The sequence below is a fragment of the Tupaia chinensis genome, unplaced genomic scaffold, assembly GCF_000334495.1.
Source record: "Tupaia chinensis unplaced genomic scaffold, TupChi_1.0 Scaffold000323_1, whole genome shotgun sequence".
Lineage (NCBI taxonomy): Eukaryota > Metazoa > Chordata > Mammalia > Scandentia > Tupaiidae > Tupaia > Tupaia belangeri.
Genome location: NW_006159817.1, coordinates 1818108 through 1826728, shown reverse-complemented (window position 1 = coordinate 1826728; position 8621 = coordinate 1818108). Strand labels below are relative to the sequence as shown.

The 8621-nt window shown below is 50.7% G+C and overlaps 1 protein-coding gene across 1 annotated transcript; it reads right to left on the bottom strand.

The window, feature by feature from the left end:
* Positions 1-3503: 3503 nt before the first annotated feature.
* On the bottom strand, positions 3504-4150 carry LOC102502531 (immunoglobulin lambda variable 5-45). The gene is made up of 3 exons (XM_006151704.1): positions 4108-4150; positions 3642-3994; positions 3504-3518 (listed from the first exon to the last, which is right to left on the bottom strand). The coding sequence occupies exons 1-3, from the start codon at positions 4148-4150 to the stop codon at positions 3504-3506; spliced, it is 411 nt and encodes a 136-aa protein (XP_006151766.1).
* Between the last annotated feature and the right edge of the window lie 4471 nt (positions 4151-8621).

The following is an 8621-nucleotide window of genomic DNA, read 5'->3' as shown; positions in this document are numbered from 1 at the left end:
CCCCTTGGGAAGCCCTGGGAGGAAGCACCTGCTAGGACAGCACAGAGAGCCCTGCTCAGGGGACTTTGCCAGTCAGAGAGGACACAGCTGCTGGGTCCCCTTCAGGGAGCACAGGGACACCTCAGGCACAGCTTTTGATAAAAGTCCTTCAGGAACAGCTGTGTGGGGAGCACAGGGCAGCCCCACACCACCCCCTGCTGGTTGCAGTCAGATAGGTCTCTGTGGCCCAGAGACTTTAGAGCCCATTTGGTCTCTGCAGCTCCCCAGATGCCCTCTCTGTCCACACATCCAGGGCTGACTCCCTGTTAGCTGGATTCGGTGTACTGGGCATGCTCCCTACACTCTCTCACTTCTAGAGGAGTCCAGGTCTTCGGGAGGTGCAAACATGTACCTGAATGGTACTCCAGATGCCACCCAGCAGAGAAGATGCTAGAAAACCTAACTGACACTCTGTTTCTGTTTCTGAACAAACATCACAGAGGAGAGGACAGGAGGGCTGGGTTGAAGAACGTGCAGGGGCTGCTCAGGGAGAAGTACAGAGCACGGATCTACCGGGACTGAGCTCGACGTCTTATTCAAACTGTGGCACTTAGCAAACAACACATTCCAGAACACGTTTAGAATTTAGATCAAGAGGCAGCAGCTGCTGTAGTGGTGATGTCTCTGGACTCCCACATGGCCAAGCACCGTTTGAGTTCTGAACCCTGTGGCTTGAAACTCATGCTGGGCACATGTGTGTATGTGCCCGAGATACCAGGAGAATGGAGGAGAAGGGATTGCAGCATAGCCATGCCCCCCCAGGGAGGTCATTTCTCACTTTCCCTCTCACTGTCCGTGTGTGTGTGTCTCTCTCACATGCGCGTACTTGCCCTAAGGCCAAAACCTCATAAAAATCGTAAAAAGACTTTGGACAAAGGTCCGCTATGATTTAGTAATTAGCGAAAATGAGTATTTTGGTTCGGTTGAACGTTTGCCAGTGATTAGGACCTAGTACGTATTTACTTTACTTCGCTGTTTCTCTTACCTTTGTCACTTTCTCCAAGTGGGCGTTGCACCGTCCTTGTCAGCATTGTGTCTTAGATGGCACACGTTTGTCTGTGTTGGGAACAGTTTCTTTCCCCTATATTTTCTTACTCATCATTTCAGCTTAGCAGGAACCGAGTGACGGTTTCTGCTTCTGCAGACAGATTGGACGTCTGGGCCAGCAAACGTGGAAATCATCATTCTCCCCATGTCTTGTGTGGATACTGAGTGTGCGAGGGACTTCCCGGTCTAGACCCACAGGATCTAGAATTAAGGACCTGTGGCTGAGATCCCTGCTTCCCACAAACACCCTGTCTTCCAAGCCCTTAGAGACAGTCCTCACCTGATCTGACCCGTCACCCTTGATTTAAAATCCATCTGTGAATTCCTCACTGCTGTTTGCACACAACCCAAGCTCCTCAGCTCCCTTCAGGTGCCCCCAAAATCTGGCCCCTATTCCCTGTCTCACCTGTACTGGGGGTCTGCACCCTCAACTCCTGCATGCCCCTGGGAACTCCAATGTCCTGTCCCTTCCATGGTCCCCACACCAGCTCCTCCTCTGTCTCTTGGGAAGAGATGAGCATCACTCAGAGATCACAGAGCAACCTCCTTTTCGGCAACTTTGAGTGTCAGATATACATAGATCATTGCAGATAGGAATAGAGAATAAATTAATGTATTAACATTAGAGAAATACATCTTTATATTCTATAACATAAATATAATTTATTGTATTCTATAAACATATAATACTAACATATAAATTTGTATACATGTTAGAGGCAATTTTGATGGAGAGTAGCCCAACCACTCCCCGTATACTCATCCAAGCTCGTCCTCCCTTGGTTCCTCTCATCCTAATCCCTTGCAGAATGATGTTAATACAATTCCCAGGGCCAGAAGATCATGTGACAATTAGGGTACTGGGTCCCACCTGGCTGATTCTGCAGTTCATATCCTGGACATGCTGACTTGGAAAACATGCTGGGTGCATATCTATGCATGCCCCAAATTCCAAGAAGAGAATGGAGGACAAGGGATGACAGCGTAACCATGCCCCTGGGGTGTGATTTCTCACCTTCCCACTCTCTTTCTCTCTCTCTGACTAGTGTACACACCCTATAGCAAAAACACTAAAATGCAAACAAGAAATTTCCCAATATCATCTAACTTTATTGATTTATGCTGTGTTTTGTGTACACATTTTAATATGATCAAACTCCATTGCATTAAACAAAAGATATCAACCACTCTAACCTAAATGGATTTTCATTTTAATCTTCCCAGTGGCACCATAATTAAAATGTACCGATTGAAAATTTTTCGAGGAATTTTAACCCGAACAGGTGTGAAGCTCATGACATGATAAATTTGATACCTTTCTTGCCAATGTCACCTCTTGTCACGCACTACGTTGTGCCTTATTTTTGTTGACATGCTGCCTTCTTTACCCTGTGATGATGAGGCCCCTGTCCACCTGCCCACTCTGTATCCTGAGCCTGGACCGAGCCTGACCCACAGCAGGTGCTCAGAAAACATTAGGGATGGACACACCTGGCCCCACGGGCATCCCTGAGTCAACCTCAGCTGGTTTTCTGTCCCTGTCCTGCCCTGGCCCTTCATGGACTCTGTCCCCAGGGCCTCCTGCCCTGTCACTGAGGACCTTCTCATTTGGGCCAGTTTGACAATGTCCTGGTGTCATGGGCTCCATCAAGGCCTGGCTCTGCTGGACAAAGCTGCTTTTCTGAGTCGCCGGGGTAGGGAAGAGCCAGGAGGAAGATCACAGGGTTTTGTTGCATTTCACTGAGGCCCTCAGCATGACCCAGGCATCCCATCTGCTGTCCTGTAATGGTCACCATTGTCCCCAGGCTGGAGCTCAGAGAGCATCCTGAGACCCAGGTACTGCATCTGGAGCCAGAGCACTCTGAGTCCTGAGGGCCAGTCGTTCCTCCTGTGGGTCAGGGTCTGGGGACCTGGCCTGGGCACTGCAAGGGCCAAGATACCTGCGTGGATAAAATATTCAGTATGTGTTGTTAATGTCCCAGAATAGGAGAGAGAGAGAAAGAGAGAGAGATAGAACCTCTGTAACCTTCTGTTCTCATCTCGTACGGCTGAGTCATTTGAAAGGAGACCAAAATGACTAGAGTGTGTTTCATCAAATGTCCTTTTATGTTACACCGAGGTATTACTGGTTTTACTTTATAGATTCTTCTGTTTATATTCTGAAAATATTTGTCACATGTTCTCATGGCCATCTAAATACTGGTGATCCGTTTTCTAAATAAGGGGCAGGAGATACATAAGGCCAAGGTCCTGGGCTAGACACAGATGGAGTCACTCACTTCCTCTTGGTCCCTTGTCTCCCTAGAGGGACACTGAGCCCTGAGGCTGACAACTGTCACTGTAGTCATGAGCAGAGTATGCAGTTATGAACAAAGGATCCAGTGACCATTAGAACTCAGGAGAATGAAGAAGCACTCTCACAGGTAGATGTCCTAGGGAATGGGGTACCGGGTGAGGATGGGACAACAGACGTCACCTCTGACCCCATAAAAAGTCCCAGGCAGTGCAACAGGGAGGGCACAGGCAGGGAGGAGGCAGGGCGGTTTTAGTCTCACTTCCTCATGTGTCTGGGGCACTGTATGCGCATCACTGCCGCCATCATAAATTTGACAGTGGTAGTCGGCCTCGTCCTCAGGCTGCAGCCCGGAGATGTGCAGAACTCCTGCATTGGCCGAGGTGTCCTTGGATCCAGAGAAGCGACTGGGGACCCCGGAGCCCTGGTGTTTGTCTGAGTCTGACTTGTACCTCAGCAGATAGCTGGGTGGGCTCCCTGGCTTCTGCTGGTACCAGTATATGTAGTAGCTACCCACACTGAAGCCACTGGTCAGGGTGGCAGGGAGGCTGGCAGATGCTCCAGGAGAGGCAGAGAGGGAGGGCGGTTGGGTCAGCACAGGCTGGGAGAGGGAACCTGCAGACACAGACACTCATGAATGATGGGAAAGGAGCCAGAATGACTTTTCTTAGAAATCTTTTCCAGAGAGGAGAATCAGGATGTCCCTGGTCCCCAAGGCCTGTCCCAACCTGTGCAGTAAGAGAGGAGCACGAGGAGAGGAGTCCAGGCCATGGTGGACACAGCCCCTGGTCCCCACATGGCTGGGCTGCCCCAGGCCTCCTTTTCTTCCCACCCTCTGCCACAGGAGGGGCTCTTCATGCAAATGTGTGTCCATCCAGTGACTGCCCCTCCCTGAGCCCTGGGCTGGGGCCCAGCTCACACTGCAGACTGAGGGGCAGGGAGGTTGGCCCCAGCCCTTGAGGAGTCCGGGGGAGGGGGGAAGCACCTGCTGGGACAGCACAGAGGGCCTTGCTCAGGGGACTGTGCCAGTCAGAGAGGACACAGCTCCTGGGCCCCCATCAGGGAGCTCAGGGCCAGCCCCAAACACAGTTCCTTTTTTTTCTCATGGATTAAATCATACTTGTATGATACCGTGTGATGCTTCAACACTTGTGTGTATTGAATATTGAAGTCAAGGTGGTTAGCATAACTGTCACCTTAAATATTTAATACGTACTTATTCGTTTTAATTGTTTATTTATAAGAGGAAGAGACAGACAGTGACATTATGGGAAGCAAGAGAGGCAGAGATATTTCTGGCAGGTCTTGCTGTGGTGATCTTCTCCACAGCCTCCGTGTGGGCAGGATTCCAGGTTGGAAGGGACTAAGCCCGGAATCCCATGCAGCTCCAGTCCCCATCAGCGGGGCTGCCTGTGTGCCCTGCAGGGAGGGCGACCATGTGCTACTCCTTGGAGGAAGAACATCCAGGTCGTTTGCTTGTAGCCAGTCTGAAGAGGAGAGACTGAAAGACTGGAGGACATAAAAGCATTGAAAATTGTTATGGACACTAGAGACGAAACGGAGAGTGTGTGAGAGGGGAAGAGCATAGGAAAGGCAATTCGGGAGGGGCAGAATGGAGAGGTAGGACATTTGTGGGACACGGACATGGGTTATTATCTGTTGATGAGGACATGTGTAGTATTCTCTCCTGGCCTGGACTGAGGTTTACATGCTGTGTAAAGTCTCTCTCTCTCTCTCCCTCTCTCTCTCTCTCTCCCTCTCTCTCTCTCTCTCTCTCTCTCTTTTAGAGGTTTTTTGCTACAGGGCATGTGTGCTCGCCAGAGAGACAGAGAGACAGAAAGCGAGAAATCACCCCCCAGGGGGGATGGCCACACCACAATCCCTTCTCCTCCATTCTCCTTTCAGGATCATGGGCACACACGTGCACGCGCCTGGCATGAGTTTAAGCCACCGGGTCCGGGACTCTAACCATGGTCGACTTCATGGGAGTCCAGCGACATAGCCATTACACTAACTGCTGGTCCCCTGTGTAAAGTCTCTCTACAATCTAAATGATGTATAGCGATTAAGTATATAAATAATAAAAATTTTAAAATATATTTAAAAAAATAGCACCCAAGAACAGAAGCAAGTCCCATAATGAAGTCAAACAGGGTAGGGAAAACTTTCGTGTGCACTGAGGAAAATGAACCTTTTAGCAACACGTGACGGTCTTACCACACTTAGATTCTTTATTTTATCCTTGAGTTGGTGTGCTGTCTGTCTTATGAGGAGTCTTTTTTTTCTTTTTCTTGTCTCTTTTTTTCTCTCTTTTTCTGTTTTTTGTTTGTTTGTTTTTTGAGAGATTTTGGCTACAGGGCACATGCACTCGCCAGAAAGACAGAGACAAGAGAGAAACAGAGAGATATAAAGTGAGAAATCACCCCCCAGGGGGGATGGCCATGCTGTAATCCATTCTCCATTCTCCATTCTCCTCTCAGGATCTTGGGCCTGCACATACCTGCGCCTGCCGTGAGTTTAAGCCACTGGGCCTGAGACTTGAACCGTGGTCGACTACATGGCAGTCCAACAACATAGCCATTATGCCAACCGCTGGTCTCTTTTTTTTTTTTTTTTTAATCATTGTGTGTCATTGCAATAAAAAAAAAAAAAAGTTTACAGAAGGCAAGTGGTAAAGAAAAAAAAAAAGAATATATTCACCATCCTGGGCCTTCAACATAGAGACTGTTCCTTCTTGTCTGACTATCGTGACACCCAGTGGCCAACCTCTCCTCTCCCCCTTCTCTCTACCCTCGCTGCACTGACATATAGAATATGTAATAACCATTGTTCTCCTTCAAGTTGTAAGTAAGCAACTTCTTAGTTTCCATGTATGTGTGAGAGCATAGGACATTTGTCTTTCTGTCCCAGGTTTACTTCACTTCACAGAATGTTCCTCAGGTTCATCCATTTCCTGCAATGCCCGGCTCCTTGGACTGAGAGGCCCTCACTGAGCAGCTGTGCAGGGACCACCTGGTAATCCCCAGGACCCCTTGCTGGTCTCAGAGGCACAGGACTCCATGGCCCAGAGACCTAGGAGCCCAGCTGGTCTCTGCGGCTCCCCAGGCCCTGTCTGTGCTCATTACCAAGGCTCTGATTCCTACAGGGTGACTGTGATCCCGATGGCCTCCCTCCCCGCGGGTGCAAACACGTGCACAGGCACCACACGGCCTCAGCCCCCAGCACAGCCTACTAAAGGCTTCCTGGGGCACACGTGCCTTCAGGGTATTATCAGAGGTGGCAACAGAGTGATGGGCCTGTGAGGACCTTAGGGACATGTGTACGTGGGGAATTCTCAGGTAACACAGATTCTCAGAGTCTGCATCTGGAAAGGAGTGTCCTGCATCCCCCATGCAGCGAGCATGCAGCAGCCTGGGCGGCAGGAGCTGGGTGCTCTCACTGGGTGCTCTCAACCAGGTTGCCTTGTTCTCTGGGCAGGGGACAGGTGGCAGTGTTTGGGCTCATTTTATCGTCACAGCTGAGTGGAGGGTATGAGTGGAGTTGGAGGGGGTCGAGGTCAGGGAGGGCACTAGCTTTGTCCACACGGGAATAGCCCCTGACACACCATCAATAGTGCACAAGTCCAGAAGCCCGGATGGAAATACCCTCTACTCTGTGGACGGATTGTAGCCATACTAGAGAATCAGTCAGCAAATTGTGGAAGGAGAAACCGGCATTTTATTTTATTGTATTTTACTTATTCATTTATTTAAAGGTTTTTACTAAAGGTCACATGTGCTCACCAGAGAAAGAGGGAAAAAAGTGAAAAATCACTCCCCAGGGAGAAGGTCACATCCCATTCCCTTCTTCTCCACTCTTCTGTCAGGATTTGGGCATGCACGGGACCAGCAGTTAGCGTAATGGCTATGTCGCTGGACTCCCATGTAGTCGACCGCGGTTCGAGTCCTGGACCTGGTGGCTTAAACTCACACCAGGCACGTGTGCGTGTGTGCCCAAGATCCCGAGAGGAGAATGGAGGAGAAGGGATTGCGGTGTGGCCATCCCCCCTGGGGGGTGATTTCTCGCTTTCTGTCTCTCTCTGTCTCTCTGGCAAGTGCACACGCCCTATAGCAAAAACCTCTTAAAAAAAAAAAGAATATATCCTGGGTCTTCAGCATTGAGACTCGTCCCCCCCTCTCTGACTCTATTGCGACACCCAGTGGCTGAACTCTCCCCTACCCCTTTGCTCTCCCCTCCCTCCACAGATGTGTAGAACATGTAATAACCACTCTCTCCTCTTGAGCTTTAGGTGATCAGCTTTCTAGGTTCCATGCGTGTGTGAGATCGTAAGTCATTTGTCTTTCAGCCCCAGGTTTTTTCACTTAACACGATGTCTTCCAGGTTCATCCATTTCCTGCAACTGCCAGGCTCATGGGAGTGAAAGGTCCTCACTGAGCAGCTGTGCAGAGACCATGGGGCAGTCCCCCAGCACCCCCTACTGGTCACAGCACACAGGGCCCCATGGCCCAGAGACTTGGGAGCCCTGCGGGTCCCTGCAGCTCCCCAGGCCCTGTCTGTGCTCATTACAAAGGCTCTGAGTCCTACAGGGTGACTGTGATCCTGACGGTCTCTCTCCCAGCCGTGTAAACATGTGCACAGGGGCAGCCCAGTCTAGTAAAGGCTTCCTGGAGCACCTTGACTCCAGGGCAGTGTCACAGATGGGGACAGGTGAGCAGGGTGCAGAGCTGTGGAGACCTTAGGGACATGGTGTACATGAGAACTTCCAAGGTAACCCAAGTGCTCAGTGTCTGCATCTGGAAAGGAGTGTCCTGCATCCCCCATGCAGCGAGCACGCAGCAGAGCAGCCTGGGCGGCAGGAGCTGGGTGCTCTCTGCATCGCTCTGCAGGAGCCTGCCCAGGGCTGTCCACAGGGAGCTCTTGGCGGGGATCAGAACGCTTGTGCTCTGCCTGTAACGTGATAACAACAGAAATGGCGCTCAGGGCAGCAGACGCTCCTTGGGAGCCCTGTGTCAGTCACCAGAGCGGAACAGCAAACAGTTTTTGTCCCACTTCCCCCTTCATGTGGAACGCTGTGCTTTACCCAAATGGCACCCCGACGGAATGAGATACACCACAGATGTAGTCAGCCTCGTCCTCAGGCTGGAGGGTGGAGCTGGTCAAGTAGCGGTCGGCCCCAGAGCTGGAGCCCGAGAAGCGATCAGGGATCCCGTCCCCCTTGCTGTGGCTTCCATCACTTTTAAGC

What these genes read in the sequence shown, in the direction of transcription:
- LOC102502531 (XM_006151704.1), bottom strand. Translation starts at nt 4,150, where the DNA reads ATGGCCTGGACTCCTCTCCTCGTGCTCCTCTCTTACTGCACAG. An exon ending in GCTCCTCTCTTACTGCACAG is followed by an intron (nt 3,995 to 4,107) that starts GTTGGGACAGGC and finishes CTGTGTCTGCAG; the next exon opens with GTTCCCTCTCCCAGCCTGTG.